Raw genomic sequence first — 20,350 nt, forward strand, 5'->3', positions numbered from 1 at the left:
CCCTGACACCAGCCCCAGAAGTGGCCCCATGAGGAGGCATAGCTGGGGCAAACGCTGCTGCCGCCACCCCCTACCATCTTGGCACCATGGGAGGGGATGGTGAGAGCGTGACTGGGACCAATTCTTCAGTCCTAAGCCCACTAGGTTATGACTCAGGAGTGAGAATGGTCTCTCCTAAGATGTGACAAGGAACTCAATTTGGCCAGAGGACGCCCATAGGTGGGGCAAGGCAATTTCCATTACAAAATATCAGGTATGGGGCTTGAATGCACACGGACAGTCAGCAGGGTGTTATTGGACTTACACGAATAGGGATCCTAATGCAGACAGGGTGAGGATAAATTGTTATGGAAAGTGTATTCTTGCAGGACTCCAGAGTGGAGTGCCTAGACAGAAGAGTTTAAACAAGGTCTAGGAATTACAACAAAAAGCTAAGGAAGATCCCTCTGAATTTTAGAACGCATCTGTCAGGCATATTGGAATTGTACAGATGCAGATACAGGGGCCCCTGGAAATACGTACGTGATTAATACGACATTTACGGGGCAGAGTGCTCCAGACATACGGAGGAAGCTGCAGTGTGGGACAACTGGCTTGAAGCCCTCTCGGCTTGCTGACACTGCCTTTGAAGCATATAACGCTAGGGAAGAACAGAAACTGAAACCTACGTGTGTTCTGTCAGCTGCACCACCCAAGGGTCCTTTGAGACAGTCAAAAGGAAAGGGACAAAAAAAAAAAAAAACGTTGCCCCAGGTGGAAGTACAACCAGTGTACTTTTTGTAAAAGGAAGGACCTTGGAAAGAATACTGCCCCAAATTGCAAAGAGCTCCAGGTAACAAGAAACCCCCAGGAGAGCAAATGGTTTTCCATCCAGGACTAAGATGATGAAGGAGGGGCCCAGGGCTCACTAGTGGCTCCAATCCACACATCCCCACAGAAGCCCTGGGGACGATTGGCAGTGGGGACTTGATTAGCAGGCCTTGTAATTGGCACAGGAGTGTCACCGCTGCCAAGCTGTGTGGGCAGAAGCGGCCTCTCCCTTTGCCACTGCCCCAGCCCCTGGCATCAGCTGCACACAGCAGGTGGTCTGCGAGCCAGGTAGGGGGTGGTGGGGGGAGGGCAGGGGTGAGGCAGCGGTGAGGCAGCAGTAGCTGAGGAACTCGTCTCTGTGGGCCCAGGAGGTGAATCCCAGAGAGCCACCACCAGAGCTGGAGCTACTCCTGCTGCCGCCCCGCCACCAAATCTGGACCTGGGCAAACAGTGGGAGCACCAGGAGCTGTTCCAGAAGCATCAGAAGCTCCCCTTCCATGGCGCTGCCAGGCTCAGGCTGGATGAGTGCCAGGGCCTGGTGGAGCACACTGGAGGCTGCCACTGCGGAGCAGTTGGCTTTGAATTTCGGACCTCAGCAGACTTGCACATCATTGCAGCATTTGCAAGAGCCAGCTACCAAAAAGTGAATAAGGCCGTATAGGCCTATAGGACCCCGGGATGTGCAGAAGGAATGTAAATTCCCCATACCAACGAGTATAGACTCGTGCAGGATCTATGTGCTGTTAATGATATTGTCCAGGTGACTATGGATGGTACTCAGTCACATTGGAATGGCAGGATCCCGGGACTAGGGTGGCCTTGCGGTGCTGCTGGACTGTGTTGTCTCAGGGGTTTGAAAGGTTCTTCTGCTGCCCTGTTTGGTGAGGGCTTAGCTGGGGACTTGCTGTACCTGGAATTGGACACATTTGCAAACAGCAGGTTACTCATCTGAGATTCCATATTAGCAAGGGAACCTGCGACAACTGTGTGGGTTCCTAGGAATGGCAGGGTTCTGTCGCATCTGGATCCCAAGCTTTGGACTAATAGCAAAGCCCTCGTACGAGGCCCTTAAAGGAACAGATGTAGAGACCCTGATCTGGACCACAGACTGTCAAAAATGCCTTTAAAAAAAAACAAAAACGAAAGCAGAGCTTCTGACTGCCCCCGCTTTGGGGTTGCCTGACTCGCAGAAAGAATTCGAATTATATGTTCATGAAAAATGAGGAATGAGTCTTGGAGTCTTAGTAATCGTGGAGATGCCGGGGGACAAGTGCCGAACTTCTGGTAACTTTTGGTAACACTTGTCTGTGATTTTCAGAATAAACCACCGGTGACAGGATCTTGTCACTTCCAGTAAGTGACGTGATTACCACTCGATCGAAATCTGCCTTCCTGAAACCCCTCTCCCCCTCCCCTAGCTCCATTCTCAGCAGCAATGCAAAAGGGCTAATCCTTTTCCGCGTGACAGCCTTTGAAATATTGAATATTTGAAGACACTATTACATCTCTGAGTCACCTTCTAGGGTAGACTTCCCCAGCTGTGGCCAGACACAGCCCCTGGGGATCAAGGTGCCGACCCGGAGGCTCTCTGCTCAGTGGCCTGGCATGAGAGCTTTAGCATCCCCCAGGCTTGGCTTCAAGTCCCCGTTCCCACACTTTCTGTTTGACCTTGGCCAAGTCACTTCTTAGACGCTGGTTTCCTCCCTTGTATAAACCATATAACAATAGTATCTACGTTACAGGACTGCTGGCTGGGCCACATTAAGACTTTTTTGTGGGCTTCTTCCTCTATAAGAAAAATGGTTTTTAAAATTATATTTTATGGCTGGGCGCGGTGGCTCACGCCTGTAACTCTAGCACTCTGGGAGGCCAAGGTGGGAGGATCGCTTCAGGTCAGGAGTTTGAGACCAGTGTGAGCAAGAGCAAGACCCCATCTCTACTAAAAATAGAAAAAATTAGCCACGTGTGGTGGCACGTGCCTGTAGTCCCAGCTACTCAGGAGGCTGAGGCAGGAGGATCGCTTGAGCCCAGGAGTTTGAGGCTGCTGTGAGCTAGGCTGATGCCACTGCAGTCTAGCCCAGGCAACAGAGCAAGACTCTGTCTCAAAAGAAAAAATTGTATTTTATGACTACATTCGTACAAAGATGAATACAATAAAGGCAGAGTTTTATTTATTTATTTATTTCCTCTGATTTTAAAAGAGTTAAAACATTTTCATGGGGCCCTAAAGGCTTTGTGGTCCTTAGGCACTGTGCTCCCTGTACCTGATGGATACACGAGCCCTGGTTGCGGGGAGGAGAGAAAAAGAGAACATGTGCCGTATATGTAAAGTGCTTAGCACGGCGCAGAGCCTGGCTCTCTGTCACTTAATAAATGATGATCAAAAATAAAGAAGGGCTGTGGAGAAACCAGAGTGCAACACAGGAGCACTTCCCCAAAGAGATCTCTTTATCACCTGCACTGGGACTTGCAAACATAGATTCACCTGAACCCAAGTAACACAATTACTGTGCATCCATGTTTTCTCACCATGCCCAACAAGTCTGATGAGAGATTGTGCCAAGAAGACACACAGTTTATGGCATGTATTTTGGGAAGAGAGGAAATGTACATTTAGGGACATATGCATGAAGACTTCTGGAAGGATCAATAGTAGCAGTTGCCTATTGGGAACATGAATGAGCACAAGAGTGGGAGATTTTCCACTGGATGCCTTCTTAGAGTTTTAGTGTTTGAACAATGGCAATAGAGCACTGATTCAAAAAGTCTTAGCTTTTATTTTGAAAAACATGCATGTGGTTAAAAAAATTTAGACTGTTCAAGAAGGTGAGAAGCAAATCTTTCTCTTACACCCAAGGAGTACCTAATAAGAAGATCTACCATCTCACAAAAGATATACAAAACCTCCGTGGAAAATATTATAAAACTTCATTGGGAGACATTAAAGAAGACCTAAATAAAGGGAGAGATGTACTATGTTCATTGATTAGAAAAGATTCAAGATTGGAAGTTGTCAACTCTTCTTGCATTGATTTATAGATCAAAGGCAATCTCAATCAAAATCTCACTTTTTTTTTTTGTAGCACTTGACAGTCTGATTCCAAAATTGATATAGGAATGAAAAGGAGGAAAAGTAGCCAAGGCACTCTCGGGGGAAAAAATACACTGAAGTAGGAAGATTTGCTTTACTGATATCAAGACTTATCACAAGACTAAAGCTCTTAAGACTTAAGTTTAAGACACAAAGAGCAAAGCAATAAAGGAATAGTTTGGTACATTAAACTGAACTAAATTTAGAAACTCTCTTCATCAAAAGAAACTTCTTCAAAAGAAGGTTTTACAAAAAGAAAACCACAGAGTAGTAGAAGATACTTCCAATACATGCAAGTGATAAAGCATTTGTACCTAGACCAAATAAAAAATTACTTGACATCATTAAGAAAAAGACAGATAGTTGCTAGAAAAATGGCAAAGGACTTTAACACGCCCTTTCAAAACGAAGGAAATTGATATGGCCTTTAAACATAGGAAAAAGTGCTCAGCTTCATTTGCAGTCAGGGAAATGCAAACTAAAACCACAACCAGATACCACTACAGAGTCTGCATACATTATGCGCTTTTTCTGAATGTTATATTTTACCATGAGCTTGTACTTTTAAAATTTATACATGCACCAGGTTAAAAAAAAATTCAAACAAAACAAATGGGTAACAAGTAGGTCTCTCTACCACTGGACTTCCAAATTGCTCCTACCAGACACCTACTAGTGTCTGGTGAGGCCTTTCAGAGGTAGTTTATGCTTGAAGTAGCATCTATACATACACAGATGCCTTTCCTTAGGTAATCAGTAGCATGCCCACATCACTTAGGGTTTGACTGGGGAAGCAGAACTTCTTTGAGTCCTTATTGCTAATAATAAGGGATTTATTGCTGAGATCTTACACAGTTGTGGGAGCTGGCAGAAAAGTCTATGGAAGACTGTTACCTCCGCATGTGATCTGGGGCTTACAGTTGCTGAGGTCAGCCAGGGCTGTGGTTGGGGAGAAAAAAAGCTAGACATGAGGTCAGGGCGAGGGAAGACAAGTTGGAACCCACATCTGTTTTTGGTATCTTTTTTTATGATAGCCATTCTAGCACATCTGTAGTAATAGCTCATTGTGGCTTCATGAAATATTTTAAAGGAAGTTAGAGAGATCATGACACAGTACTTTTTTTTCTTTTCTTTTTTTTTAAGACAGGATCTCACTCTGTCACCCGGGCTAGAGTGCCATGGCATCAGCCTAGCCTCACAGCAACCTCAAACTCCTGAGCTCAAGCAATCCTCCTGCCTCAGCCTCCCAGAGTGCTGGGATTATACATAGGCACGAGCCAGCGTGTCTGGCCTGGCCTTGTATGATCTTCTAATGTCCTCTATTTTCTCCTCTCTGTGGAAGATTTCCTCAAATTTTTCTTCCACTCCTTTCATTGAACATTTTTTTTTTTACTTCTTGCTTTCTTAATTTCTAAGAGCTTTCTGTTCCCTGAATATTCCTTAAGGAAAAAAAAAAAGATATTCTGTCTTGTTCTGGGAATGCTATATTATCTATGATTTCCCTAAGATATTTGTGGTAGCTTTTCAGAAGTTTACTTCATTTCCCTCATTGTGACTGTTTCCCTTTTTTCTGATTGTTTTGGACTTGTCCCTCATATTAAAATCTTTTCTCAGATGTCTGGGGTCTTTGGTTGCCAGTCTATATTTTAGAGTGAGGCACTAAAAGCTTGTTGATAGCTCTGGTGTGAAGAGAGGTTTGTAGACTGGTGGGCTCCATTGTAGGGAGATGTGAGGGTTCCTGCTATATTGTTAGAGAACTCCAAATGTCAGCATCCACAAGTCCTTTATCTTGGGCTACTCAGGTTCCCAGAGAAGAATTCTGCAATCTCCTCCTTGAAGGTTGTGGTAGTCTTTGGTGCTGTTCATTAGATATTTCTGGTTTCCCTTCTTCTAACCATACTTGATCCCTTGGGGTCAGCCTGGACCTGTGAATAATTCTAACGAATGATCTATGAATGGAAATGATGTGTGTCTCAGAATGAACAATCTGGAAAGAAAATTAAGACAATTCCACTTGCAATAGCTTCAAAAAGAATAAAAATACTTAGCAATATATTTAACCAAAGAGGTTCAAGACTTGTACACTAAACACTGAAATATTTCTGAAAGAAATTAAAGAAGATCTAAACAAATAGGAAGACATCCCATGTTCATGGATTGGAAGACAATATTTTTAAGATGCCAATACTACCTAAAGCAATCTACAGATTCAATACAATCTCAATGGCCATTTTTGTTTTGTAGAAATGGAAAAGCTGATTCTCAAATATGTGTGGAATTACAAGCAACCCCCAATAGCCAAAACGATCTTGAAAAATAAGAACAAAGCTGGAAGACTCACATATCTTGATATTAAAATTTACTACAAAGCTACAGTTATCAAAAATGCTTGATATTGACATAAGAATAGACACATAAACCAGTGAAATAGAACTGAGAATCATAAATAACCCCATACATCTAGATTGACTGGTGTTTGACAAGAGTGCCAAGACCACTCAATGGGAGAAAAAAATAGTCTTTTCAACAAATGGTCCTGGGATCACTGACATCCACGTCCAAAAGAATGAAGTTGGACCCTAACCTCCCAATTAACTCAAAATTTATCAATGACCTAAATGTAAGAGCTAAAACTGTAAAACTATTAGAAGAAAACACAGAGATGAATCTTCCTGATCCTAGATTTGGCAATGGACTCTTAGCTATGACACCAAAAGCACAAGCAACAAAAGAAAAATAGACAAATTAGACTTCATTAAGTTAAAAACTCTGTGAATCAAAGGACATTATTGAGAAAGTAAAAAGACAACCTACAAAATGCGAGAAAATATTTGCAAATCATATATCTTATAAAAGTCATGTTTTAACCCAGTTAAAATATGGACAAAAGATTCGAATAGATGTTCCTCCAAAGAAGGTGAACAAATGGCCAACAGACACATAAAAAGATGTTCAACATCTCATTAGGGGAATACAAGTAAAAACCACAAGGAGGTACCTCTTCACCCACACAGCTACAATTAAAAAAACCTCAGAAAGTAACAAGTGTTGGCGAGGATGTGGATAAAATGGAGCCCTTGTGTATTGCTGGGGGGAATGTAAAATGGTTCAGTGACTCAGACAAACTGTTTTGACAGCTCCTGGAAAAGTTAAACATAGAATTATCATATGTCTCAGCAATTCTACTTTTAGATATATTCCTAAAATAATTGAAAACCGGTACTCAAATAGGTGCACGTGCACACATGTTGATAGCAGCACTATTCACAATAGCCAAAATGTGAAAACAGTCCAAATGTCGATCGATTGATGAATGGATAAACAAATTGTGATATATCCATACAATGGAACATTATTCAGCCATAAAAGGACATGTGCTACAATGTGGATGAACCTCAAAGACGTCATGCCAAGTGAAGGAAGCCAGACAAAAAGTCACATAGTGTGTAATTCTACTGACAGTTGATTTCTTGTTACTCATAGTCATAGTGAACAATGAATTAGCAAATACTGAACCCTTGCTCCAAGGGGAAATTCAGTTCCTGCAAGCCTCTGGACATAACATTTTCATCAACTGGTCAACACGTAACCTGTTTTATGTGTTTCTGTTTGAAGACACCCTGTTTAATAGACATTGTTGATTGAGTATCCTTGAACTCTTGACCAACAGCACTATAACTCATGCCTGAATAAGCTTAACACATGTATTTTCTTAGGAACACTAGACAGCACTATGCTTGGTGGCCATTTTAAACAGCAAAACCAACAGTAAAACGCACAAAAAATATGAAAAGTATGGCACAGAAAATACTGCAAAAAGAACACTTACTTACAGAAGGAGAGTTGAAACAAGAAGGCAGAGTGTTGCCTTGTTCCATCTCAGGTGGGAACCTGTGTGTAGAACAACTCAGACACTCAATGCCCTCTGTGTGTCTCCGTGAATTCCCACAGAAGGACCTTGGCTATTGATTTTGAGATTACAGATAAGTTTTAGTGAGAAGGCAAATTTGGAAATATGGAATCTGAACACACTGTACTGAGAAAGGAAGGCATTTGAAATATCTAGAATAGATTACAGAGACAGAACACAGATTGATGGATGCCAGAGGCAGGGGGCAGAGGGAAGTGGGAAACAACTGCTCCTGGGTACAGGGTTTACTTTTGGGGTGATGACAGTGTTTTCGAACTAAATGGAGGTAGTGGTTGTACAACGTTGTGAATGTACTAAATACCCGGGAATTATTCACTTTAAAATGGTTAGTTTTATGTTTATGTGAATTTCACCTAAAAAAAATATGACGTATGTCACTTCCAAGCTGGAGCATTTAATGGCCAATGTGGGACCATTCAAACTCCTCTTTTTTCTTGGCGTGGGGTCATCAGCCTTTCAGATCATGGCTTCTCCATCAGACTGAGTAAATATATAATCCGCAAGGACGTGAACTTGAGCAAACAATACACTTTAGTTGTTTTATTCTGTGATTGAAGGATTTTGTTATTGCATCATAACTTTGTTTATCTTGGTTATTTCAAATGTCTCAGGGTGACTGTCATCACTGTGGGAGCTATGCGGGGGTGGGAGCTTGGGAATGTCACCATTCCTAAGTACACTGTCACTTAATCCTCCTGTCGTCTGGCCATCTACTTACTTCCTCCTTTACTGTGCCTCTTTCCACATCTGGACTCTCTCTGATTCATTTTCTCCGCAGTCATTCATTTAGACTGTCTTATGGTGTGGCTGGAGTGATGTAGTCACTTGCTCCCTGGGGTAGGAGGAGTCTAACTTTTCCTAAAACCACTTCTAAACAGTCCTTCAATTTTCAGTTCCTACTCACTAAAGCCTCCATGCTACTGTCTTCTGAATGTGTGTGTACCCCTCAGAGTCCTATGTTGAAATCCTAACCCCCAAGGTGATGGTATTAGGAGGTGGGGCCTTTGGCAGGTGATTAGGTTGTGAGTATGGAGTCCTCATGATTGGGATCAGTGTCCTTATAAAAGGGACCCCAGAGAGATCCCTCACCCCTCACCATGTGAGGATGCAGTGAAAAGACAGCCATCTGGGAAGCAGGTCCTTTCCAGATACCCCGATCTGCCAGCACCTTGATCTTGGACTTCCCAGCCTCCAGAGCTGTGAGAAGTCAATTTCTGTTGTTTATAAGCCACTCACGGTATGGTAGTGTGTGACAGCAGCCATATGTTTTGTTAGAGACACTCCATATGTAACTGACATTTTCAGTTCCTCAGACTCCCCTGGCTTCTGCGGTGGGAATTAGCTTGATTCTTCCTGGCCTCCATCTCTGTATTCCGCTAATACACTTATCCCTTTCTTTCCGTCTTCTAAAATTGTATTGACATCCCTTTGTCTGATGTCGTTTCATCTCCCATTCTCCTTTTCCTCACTAACTTTGACCTTTTAAAATTCTCTGATGGTCATTTCTGGGAGGTTATGGGAGGGAATGGTGATAAAGCGCGTCCCATCTGCCATGACTGACCGGGGCCATGAGTGTTTTCCTGTTTATCTGGTGTAGATTAGCATCGCCACTTCTAACGTCTGTGTAGTGACCCACTCTGTGGATGTATGAACGCCGTGTCTAACTGAACCCTAGTGGTTCATAATTAACTAGTTTCCTAGTAAAATGTGTCTTTCTGACCTTTAGGTGTATAACTGCTCAATGTGAAGACATATAACATAACCCTGCTGCGAGATACAGCTGCTATTTACTTTCATCTTAAATCCTATCCTAAAAAGTCTCAGTATTCTACAAAACTGAGTTTACCCCCCTGCGTTAACATGTGAATGTCACTGAGTTCATTTGCAATCTGTCTTTTCACATATAGACATTTGAAATCATATATATCATTCCCAGCCCACTCTCCTGTCTTTTTTTATCTCCTTACAATTGCTGGGCAACTCCTCTGCCGTCTTTCTAGTGTTAAAAATTTGGATTTTGGAGTCCGATGGACCTGGAGGTTTGAGACTTGATGCTTCTTACTGGCTGTGCGGCATTAGTGCAACTGGGCCTCAGCTTCCTCATCTGTAAAATGGGGATAATAACCATCCCTGCCACCAAGGGTTGTTATGGAATGTAAAATAACAGCACAGAGCATAAAGGGAGTGCGCAGTCGGTACTACTTATTATCGTGCGCTGTTGCTATTCTGTGGTCACCATTGTAGCATAACACCTGATTTGGTGTTTTTTCTCTGACTCCCTCAGGTCTTGTCAGGCTGGTAAATTTCCTGCCAGAGAAGTTTTTCGTGCTCCTGGTTAGATGCCCTCTTTCCATCTCTTGGAAACCACTGTGTTTATAAAGTCAGTACTGTGTAGTTTGATTTTACTCTAATGTTGTCTTATTTTCTCTAACTTGTAAACTCTTGGCTGCTTGTGTCACCCTGGTTTTTTTTCAGCTGCTTATCTGGGTTGTCTGAAAGGAACTGGCTGAGGCAGTGGTTGTTTGCATGAGGCTTTTGCAGAACTAGGAACCTGAAGGTGAGAATTTTGGCTGGGCAGGCAAAGGGCAGGCAGAGCAAAGCTACGCGGAGGATGGAAGCCCAAGTTCAAGCCCTATCGTGGCAGTTAGGCCTCCTTGGGTAAAAAGTCTCAGCAAGTCTGAATTTGGGGTCTCCTGTAAATAGAAAGTCCATGGGTAGGGCTGGCATCAGGATGTAGACGAAGTCATCGGGTCTCTTTCCTCTCCCTCTCCCGGCTTCTGCTTGCTGTGTGTTGGCCCAAGATGGTAGATGCCACTGCGGGACCTATGTCCTCTCAGACCTCCGGTCCGGTGGGGAGGGAGAGAAGATAGTCAGAGACAAGATTCTCTTTCCTAAAATTCTTAGCCCACATTTCACGGTACCTCTTGGGATGTGGCTGGGTCACAGGCTCCTCCCTGAACCAATCACTGTGTCCAGATGAATGCAACGCGCCCACCGGCTGAGGCTGGGGACGTGGGCTTGACGCTGGGCCAGGACTGGGGCTTGGCCTTTCAAAAGTGTAAATCTGATCACGTCACTTCCCAACCCAAATTCCTCTCTGGCAATGGTCCTCGGTCAGGTAGAATTTGCCCTCCCCAGGACATTTGGCCATATAGGGAGACATTTTTGGTTGTCACAATGGGAGGGTGCATGTGTGCTATTGGCCTCTAGTAGGCAGAAGCTAGGAATGATGCTGAACGTCTACAAAACACAGGACGGCCTCCAAAGCAAAGAATTATCTGCACCAAAATGTCCACAGGGTGGAGGACGAGAAACTCTGCCGTACAGAATCCCCGCTGTCTTTAGAATAAAATTCAGGCTCCACACAGCCTACGATGCCCCAGATCATTCAAGTACCCTGCGAGTCTCCCTGTGGACGTGTGTTTTCATTTCTCTTGGCCTGGGTCGGATGCTAAGTCCACGTGAAAATGGATCCTCTTAAAACTATCCTTGCCAGCAGCGTCTATTCTGTGAAGAGTGTTACTAACCCGAATCCAGTCAAGCCTTTAGAGCTAAAGTTTACTGAAAACACCGGGAGCAGAGGAACAAATAAAAGCATACCAAGGAAGAAACAAATGGAGACATCTAGAATGTGGGGAATTTTACTGGGTAATTGGCATGGTCTCTTCAATAAGACAATATTGAAGAAAGAAAAAAAAAGAAGGAAAGAAAGAACGAAAGAAAAAGGAAGGAAGGAAGGGAGAGAAAGAAACAGGGGATTGTTCTAGATTAAAAGATGCTTAAGAGACAAAACAAGCAATTGTCGTGCATGATCCTTGCTTGTGAGAAAGTAGAAATTGGATGGGGCCGAGTGTAAAACTCAGTTGGGCAATTCTTCAGGCTGGGTAACAGACACAGAGAAAGCTAGCCACAGAGGTAACAGGAAACAATATTTCTCCCAAGGACACTCTGCAACTGCAAAGTGGCACAGTGACTCTCTTCTTTGAGCCACCACTGCTTTCTGACTTGCTGAGGAACTTTGTTCCCTAAAATTATAGACAGACAGAAAATTTGCAGTTTGAAAATATATCACTGCAAATGGAATATCATCCTCTCGCCTGGAGGATCGAAGACTCTTGGACACAGAGAAGCTGTTTAATATTCAGCCCAGATACAGAACTTCGAGTAAGGGCCATCTGAACAAAGGGGTCCACATTTATTTAACTTTGTGGTTTCCAAGGGAACAGGCCACTCGATCCACTTTGCAGTTCACTTTGGCGTTGGAGCTCTTAACCTATCAAAACCCTGCATTGTTTAAATTTCACCTAAACTCGACCCTTACCCAAATCCTATAATAACTTAACTTTTGCCTTTGTTTGATAGGACGTCCTGTAGTTTCTCTGGTGTGTTCTGCCTCTTTGTAGTCAGTCAATAAACCTGGTTTGTCTCACTACGGTTCTGATTGGGCTAAAACAATCAGGACCTGGTTTGAAAGCATCAGATTTTTTTTTTTTTTTGAGACAGACTCTCACTTTGTCTCCCAAGCTAGAATGCAGTGGCATCATCATAGAATGCAGTGGCATCATCATAGAATGCAGTGGCATCATCATAGCTCACTGCAGCCTTGAACTCCTGGTCTCAAGTGATCCTCCTGGGTCAGCCTCCCAAGTAACTGGGACTACATGTGTGTGCCACCATGCCTGGCTAATTTTTCTGTTTTTTGCAGAGTTGGGGTCTCACTCTTGCTCAGGCTGGTCTTGAACTCCTGGCCTCAAGCAAGCCTCCCACCTCGGCCTCCCAAATTGCTAGGATTACAGGCTCAAGCCACTACACCCAACAGAACATCAGCTTCTTAAAAAGGATATTTTGGTAGAATGGGGAAATTTGCGTGTGAATCGTGTATTAGATGATATTAGGGAATTGTGTTAGGCGTGACACTGATGTTGTGGTTATGTAAATGAATGTCATTATCTTGTAGAGGTGCTTACTGAAATATCTAGGAGTAATGTGTCATGAGCTCTAATCACTTTGAAATGGTTTCAAAACAGTAAATTAATAATTCTCCATATATAGAGAGAGATAAAACAGATATGACAAAATGATAACAATTGTGGAAACTAGGTAATCAGCGCCTGTGTGTTTGATTTACAATTCTTTCCACTTTTCTTTATATTTGAAAGTGCTTGCAGTAAAAAGCTAAACCAAAACCAAAACCAAAGCCCATCCTCCCATGTGCCCCTAGAGAACTTTCACACTGGTGGCCCCATCTGATGGCTGCTGGTCTCGGCAGCCTGGTCCTTCTTTGGGCTTTAAGGAAGTTGGTCCCATGAGTGCAGTCCTGGACTCTCAGTTTCTCCTTTGTCAAAGACCTTCTTTAACTTTCTCATGGATTCAGGCAGCAGAAAAGGGAAGTGGCTCCTGGGTTGAATACCCTGGCTGTCACCCACCCACGATGTGACCTTAAGTGAGTTCCTTCAACCTCTGTGAGTCACCGTCTCTCGTCTGTGAAATCAGCATGATCGTGGATGAAGTGAGACCACACAGCACCTGGCTCAGGGTGCATAATCAATACGTGCTCACTGATGTAATATTGTTGTTGTGATTGAAAGAAAGAACAGGGGCTGGGCACGGTGGCTCATGCCTGTAATCCCAGCACTCTGGGAGGCCGAGGTGGGAGGATCGCTTGAGGCCAGAAGTTCGAGACCAGCCTGAACAAGAGCGAGACCCCATCTCTGCAAAAAATATGAAAGATTAGCTGGTTGTAGTGGTGTGTGCCTATGGTCCCAGCTACTTGGGAGGTTGAGGCAGGAGGATCGCTAGAGCCCAGGGGTTGGAGGCTGCAATAAGCTGAGATCACACTACTGCACTCTAGCCTGGCCAACAGAGTGAGACTCTATCTTGAAAAAAAAGAATTAGAAACCATCGGCTGGTTCATTGCTGCCATTCTAAGGCTGTGAATCCGCTGGGCTGCCTGCCCTTGAGATTCTCAGGGCCTCCCTTCTCAGGATGGCTGGTTTTCAGCTGCCATGGTGCTCAGCACATAGCAGGGTGGGCTTTGGCCGTGTGCAGTTTGGGAGCTGAAATAACAAGGGATACCAAGGGCCCGCCAGAGGGTGACTTTTGGTGGCACGTGTTGGTTTGGGGCTTGGAAAGCAGCACTATTGATCTTTGTTGTCATCGATTTCTGCCTCTGTTTCTCACTTCTAGGGCTCTTCCCTGGTCTCTTTCAGCACTTTGCTAGTTTTTGTAAGTCTCTAGCCCGCCTGTGTCACCTCCTCTCTGCCTTCTCCCTCACCTCCTCCGCTGTCACCCGACACCTGCAGCTTCTCTCTGCCATGGTTCGAGGCAGTGTTGGGTGAAGAAGAGGTCTTGCTCTTTGGTTTCCTCTCTGCTTCTAGAATTAACACATTAACTGCTGTTCGAGTTGTATTTAACTCACGCTAGTTTTGAGCCTGGGGCCTCGTGAAGCACATGTAACTCACACATCTCTTCACCTTGGGAGCCTCCAGAACTATTTTTCAAGTTGCGCATAACTCATGCACAGAAAACAATAAAAAATAACAAATTTTTCATTAAATTAGAAAGGATCGTTTTGTTTTCGAAGTTTTTATTCTATTTTTGTAATAAAACACTGTGGCCCCAAGGAAAAAATTTTTTTCCTAGTGTGGCAGTCAGTGTGTTAAATCCAAACGGGCACACTCTCCCTGCCCTTGCTCATCGTTCATTCGCTTGCTCGTTCACTGAGAAGCTTTCATCCAGAGCCCAGCGTGGACTGAGCACGGCGTGGGCGCTGGAGAGACCGCTGAGTTTGAGGTGGGCCATCAGTGGCTCAGGCTCAGGGCCTTGGAGTCATCCTTGGAGCCTCTCTTGCTCTGTCTCTGATCTGTCAGCAACACTATTGGTTCTTCCCCCAAAGTAGACCGAGGATCTGGGGCTTCTCATCCCCTCCCTGCTTCACCCTCATCTCCCATCAACTGTCCCTTGGGTTCCCGTGGCGGTTTCCAGCTGTTCTCCTTGCTCGCGCCCTTGGCCCCCACCCCAGCCCACAGTCAGTTCTCCCTCCAGCAGCCGGAGTGATCCTGTTAAATCAGAAGGGAAGTCACGCACTGCCCGGCTCAGTACCTCCCCACAAGTCCTCCCTGTGGTCCACGAGGTCCCATGTGACCAGCCCTCATCTGCCCACCCCTCCCTGCCCTCCAGCCCCACCGCCTTCTCCACTGTTCCCCAACCCTGGCTGCCGTGGTCCAGCCCCGGCCTTTGCATTTGCTGCACCCTTGGCCTGGAGTGTCCTCTCCCCACACGGCCCCGCGCCCCTCCCATCTTTGCTTACACGCCACCTGCTCAGCCAGGTCTCACCTGGTCATGCAGCCTGAAATATCCATGCCTCCTGCCCCAGACTTCATAGCCTCCTTCCTGCTTTACTTTTTTCCTTCCTACCACTTAATTATCCGAAGTCATACACTGCATACTAAATCCTATATGTATTTATGGTTATCTTGTAAATATGCAAATCTTCTTCTCTTTCCCACTGGAATTCCAGCTCCCCGGTGGACAGATTTGGGTATGTTTGGCTCCACTGACGTACCCAGAACATTTAGACCAGGGGTTGGCAAACTTTTTTTGTAAAGAGCCAGACAGTAAGTATTTTAGGCTTCGTGGGCCACGCAGTCTCTGCCGCCACTACTCAGCTCTGTCGCTGGAGCGCAAAAGCAGCCATAAAAAAATACACACATGGATGGGCATGGCTATGTTCCAATAAAACTTTATTTACAAACACAGGCAGCTGGTGCTAGTTTGCCAACTCCTATCTGCAACACTGTCTGACAACAAATATTTGTTCATTGAATTTGTACAGACAGACAAGGTCACTGAGTTCATTTTAGGAGGAAAGATAGGGCAAATTGAACAATTTCAGACAGTGCTCTAAAGAAAATAAAGACAGACAAGACAGAGGGGACGAGGAGGTGGCATTTGAGCTGAGATCTGAGTGATGCAAAAGCACTGGCTACTTGATCACCTGGGGGCAGAGGGTTCCCGGCAGAGGGACCAGCAGGGGTAAAGGTTTGGAGGTGGAAATGAGCTTGACGTGTGTTCAAGGAATAGAAAGTCACCACTGTGGCTGAAGCACAGTGACAGAAAGAGGTACAAGATGATGCTGGAGAGATGGACAGAGGCCAGGTCACAGAGGGTCTGGAAGGATTTTTTTTTACCACTCTACTTTGATCCTTTCATTATTATTTTTTAAATTGTGGTAAAATATACATATTTGTGACCAGCCTGGGCAACATAGCAAGACCCCAATCTTTACAAAACATAGAAAAATTAGTCAGGCATGGTGGTGTGCACCTGTAGTCCCAGCTACTCGGGAGGCTGAGGCAGGGGGATCGCTTGAGCCCAGGAGTGAGGTTGCAGTGAGCTATGATGACACCGCTGCACTCTAGCCCAAGCAGCAGAATGAGACCCTGTCTCACAAACAAAATACATAACATGAAATTTATCATTTCAACCATTTTTAAATGTACAGTTCTGTGGCATTAAGTGCATTCACATTGTTATGCAACCATCACCACCATCCACCTCCAGAACTTTTTCATCTTCCTCAACTGAAACTCTGTCCTCATTAAACAATAAGACCCCATTACTCCTCCCCCCAGCCCCTGGCACCCACCATTCTAGGTCCAGTCTCTATGAATTTGACTACTCTAGTAACTTCGTATAAGTGAAATCATACAATTATCTGTCCTTTTATGACTGGCCTCTTTCACTAGCATAATGCCCTCCAGGCGCATCCATGTTGTAGCATATGTCAGAACTTCCTTTTTAAGGCAGAGTAATATTCCATTGTATGTACATTTTGTTCATCCATTCACCCACCGATGGCCACTCAGGCTGCTTCTACTTTTTGGCCATTGTGAATAATGGTGCTATGAACATGGGTATACAAATATCTGTTTGAGTCCCTGCTTTCGCTTTTTTGGGATATCTACTTAAAGTGGAATTAGGATTTTATACCAAGGACAACGGATGGCCATTGGAGGCTGCATGAAGAGTGTGGCATTCTTGCTCTGCTAGGGCCCTGGGGCTGGGGTGAGGGGATCTGATCGCAGTGGGGAGAGATGAGGAACTGGGTACCCTGGGAGGAGGCAGGTGCAAGGGTCCAGGTGACAGATGGCAGCAGCTTCAAGCTTCCAGTCTGGCTGGGGAGGCCATATGGAGCATATAAATAAACAAACGATTGCAAATAATGATAAGTACCCCCAAATAAATGAAGAGGAACTGGGTGCTATGATTAAGGGGGTGGGGGAAGCATCTCTCTGGCATTCTTTGTACTGTTTACCTGACTCAAAATCTACCAGCCTATCGATGCTTGAAATCCAAATCCTGCATTTAAATTACAAATTACTTTGTTGTCAGTCAAGTGGGTTTGGTGCAGAGGTCAGAGCTCCTAGTTCTAAGGGTGTTTGTTTTTGTGCAAGAGCCTCAGATGGGGAGAAAGGGATTCAGAGAGAAGGTAAATGGAGTGGTTTGAGTCTGTGGCTGAAAGAGTCGCATTGAGAGGCCTGGTGGTTAGGAGCAGAACTGAGCCTTGTTCCTGCCACATCCCAGCTGTGGGATCTGGGACAAGTTACCTCAACCCTCTAACCCCCAGTTTCCGTTCTTGGAAAATGGTGGACTTATTGTTTGGTCTGTCATCCACTTCCTTCTTTGTTTTGTTCACCACTGTGTCTACAGCACTTAATACAGCATCTGGCACATGGTAGCCACTCCATAAATACTTTTATTTATTTAGTTTCTATTTTAAAATTTTTAATCAAGGTATAACCTTCATAAAGCAAACTATAGCAAGCTAAGTCCCTAGCTCAATGAATTTTAAAATATGTATGTGTTTGTGTGTATGTATATCTATAAATACAAATAAAAAACCAAGTAACTTCTGCCAGGTCAAGTTATAGAACACGTCCATCTCCCAAACAGATTGCCTTCCTAATCAATAACCCCCAACGATAACCATTATTCTGAGTTCAATCAACATATATTAGTTTTGCCTGTTCTTGAACATCATAAAAATGAGATCATGAAAAAGGAGCTCTTTTGTGTCTGGCCTCTATTGCTTCTTATTATGTTTTATGGGATTCGTACATATTGTTGCTATTATGAACATTTTTTGGTAGATATTTTCTGGGGGACCCAAGCACTCCTTTCTCTTGGAGAGGAACAGAATTGCTGTGTCACTGTGTAGTTGCATGTTTAGCTTTAGTAGAAGCGGCCAGTTTTTTAGTCTTTCTTTGTAGTTAGCCTGGTGGATGCGTGATGGTATTTCACTGGAGTTTTATTTGTTATTTCCTTGATGACTAATGATGATGTTGAACATCTTTTCATATGCTTGCTCAATAAATATTTGTTGAAAGGATGAATAAAGAGTTGGATAAAAATGGAAAGAAATCTGACTGCTTTTTGCCTTGCCTAAAACCTGTCGGAGGCCCCCCATCGCCCCTCCCCTGGCCGACAGGATCTTGCATGCTCGGGCCACTTCTGATCCCTCCTGCCCCAGATGGAATTCTTTTTCTTTCCTCTCTAGATTTCTGCCACCTCAGCTGTCTTCAGTTTCCTCCAAGAACTTCTCTGCTGCATGGCTTTTCCATAAGCTGCTTCCCTTTAGCCCTGAACATGACCCAGGCCTCAAGAACCCAGACACATTGCTTGTATCTCAGCTCAAAAGCCCTTTCCTCTGGGAAGCCTTCCCCGACTTTTACCCCAGCTGGCCTGGACCCCTTTAGGCCCTCTTACACCTACTTTTTCTTTGTAGCTATCACCACAGTTGTAAATACCCTTTTCTTCATGCAATTATTTGATTAATATCTGCTGCCCTACCATAAAAACACGTTTTAAAAAACCCAACACTTTGAGCTCCATAAGAGCTGCAACTTCGTCTTGTTCCTAGCAAGGCACCAGCATATAGTAAATGCTCAATAAATATCTGTTGACTGCAGAAATGTCCAAGCAACAGCACAATGAGCATTACGACCTGAAAGTAATTACCCCTGAGAAACTCACTCACCCTAAGGAGGACCTGAGCCAATAAAAAAAAAACTCAGAAAACAATCCTATCTCCCTCCTTCCTTCCCTCAGTAGGTCCTTTGGAGGGTCTCAAATTCAAACACTTTTCCTGTTTTATTTCAGTGCAGCTGTTGTGTGTGTGCATGTGTTATGGAAGCCACGCATCAGGCAAGGGATTGAAGAGGAGAAAGGCAAGGCATTGCTGGTGTCACAGTGAAAGTTTAGACTCTCAGCTCGTGTCTCTGGCTGCCTGGGTATTAAACAGTTCGGAGGCCATATGGTACAATGGTTAGCGTCATGGATTTTTTTTTTTTTTTTTTCCCCCTCCCCCCTCCCGCCCCCGCCAACAGACTCTATCTGGGTTCAAATTTTGGTTTAGTCACTTACCATCTGAATAATCCCTGACAAATTACTCTGTCTCTTTGGGCCTCAGTTTCCTCATTTGCAAAATGGGGATAACAATAGCGCTTATCTCATGGGGTTTTAAGGATTACACCAGTTAATTCATGTACATTGCAAAGAACACAGCTAAAAAGCTGCGTGACTGTGAATGCCTGTTGATTCTTACGTCTGTAGGCCTCAGTTTCACTACCTCTGAGGTTAGAATCAATAACCTGTTTGTTTCCTGAGGGTGAGAACAAGTGGAGGGCTTGGGACATGTGAGGGCAGCCCTCCTGACTGGTCATGGGTTTGAATTCCACTTCCACTCCTTGCTAAACTGTGTGATCTCGGGCAAGGCACTTCACCTCTCTGAACCTCAGGTTCCCCATCTGGAAAGGGTAGTATTCACAGTATCCACCGCCTCCTGTCTGTGTCAGCTTTGGAGTCAGCTACCTGGGTTCAAATCCCAGCCCAGCCAAGTGACCCTGGAAAAAACACTCAACCTTCCTGCACCCGGTTATCGTTAAAGGGGAGTAACAGTGAGTCCATTGAGGATGAACTTAAGGCGCCGGCCCCCTCCAGCCTCGCAGGGGGCTCGTGTGATTTTCTTAAACGGGTTGCAGGGTCTGACCCAAGGATCGCAGAGGCTTTTGGAGGGTGCGCGACCTCCCTGGGCCTGTCCCATGGGGGTCTGCGGCTGGGGGGCGCCGGTGGGAGCACGCGGGGGGCACGTGGGGGGGCGCGCGGGGGGTGCGGAGGGGCGGCGGTGGGAGGGCGCTGGGGGGGCGCCGGAGGGCACCCGGGGGCCGGGGTGCAGCCGCCCCGCTGCCCACGCCGTGCAGCGCGCGCGGAGCCCGGGCGGGGCGGGGCGGGGCCGCCGCATGGCCGTGACGCGCCGGCCAACCAGGCGGCGTTGCGGCTCCGGCTCCCCGCCCCCCCCGCCTCCCCCCGCGCCGCCCTCCCGCCGCCGCCGCCAGCAGCCGGGCCTGTCCGCCCGCCGCCCGGTGCCGCCCTCGGTGCCCGCGCCGGCCGCATGGCGCTCCGGGGCTTCTGCAGCGCCGATGGCTCCGACCCCTTCTGGGTACGTGCTGGGCGGCCGG

General features: G+C 45.4%; 1 protein-coding gene across 1 annotated transcript in view; it reads left to right on the plus strand.

Moving 5' to 3' along the window:
* Positions 1-20,231: 20,231 nt before the first annotated feature.
* Positions 20,232-20,350, plus strand: part of ABCC1 (ATP binding cassette subfamily C member 1) — a 119,742-nt gene continuing 119,623 nt past the window's right edge. The window contains exon 1 of the mRNA XM_045542676.1: positions 20,232-20,331. Coding sequence (XP_045398632.1) covers positions 20,284-20,331 — 48 coding nt within the window. The 5' untranslated portion in view covers positions 20,232-20,283. The remainder of the gene's footprint in view (positions 20,332-20,350) is intronic.

The sequence above is a fragment of the Lemur catta genome, chromosome 2 (genome assembly GCF_020740605.2).
Source record: "Lemur catta isolate mLemCat1 chromosome 2, mLemCat1.pri, whole genome shotgun sequence".
Classification (NCBI taxonomy): Eukaryota; Metazoa; Chordata; class Mammalia; order Primates; family Lemuridae; genus Lemur; species Lemur catta.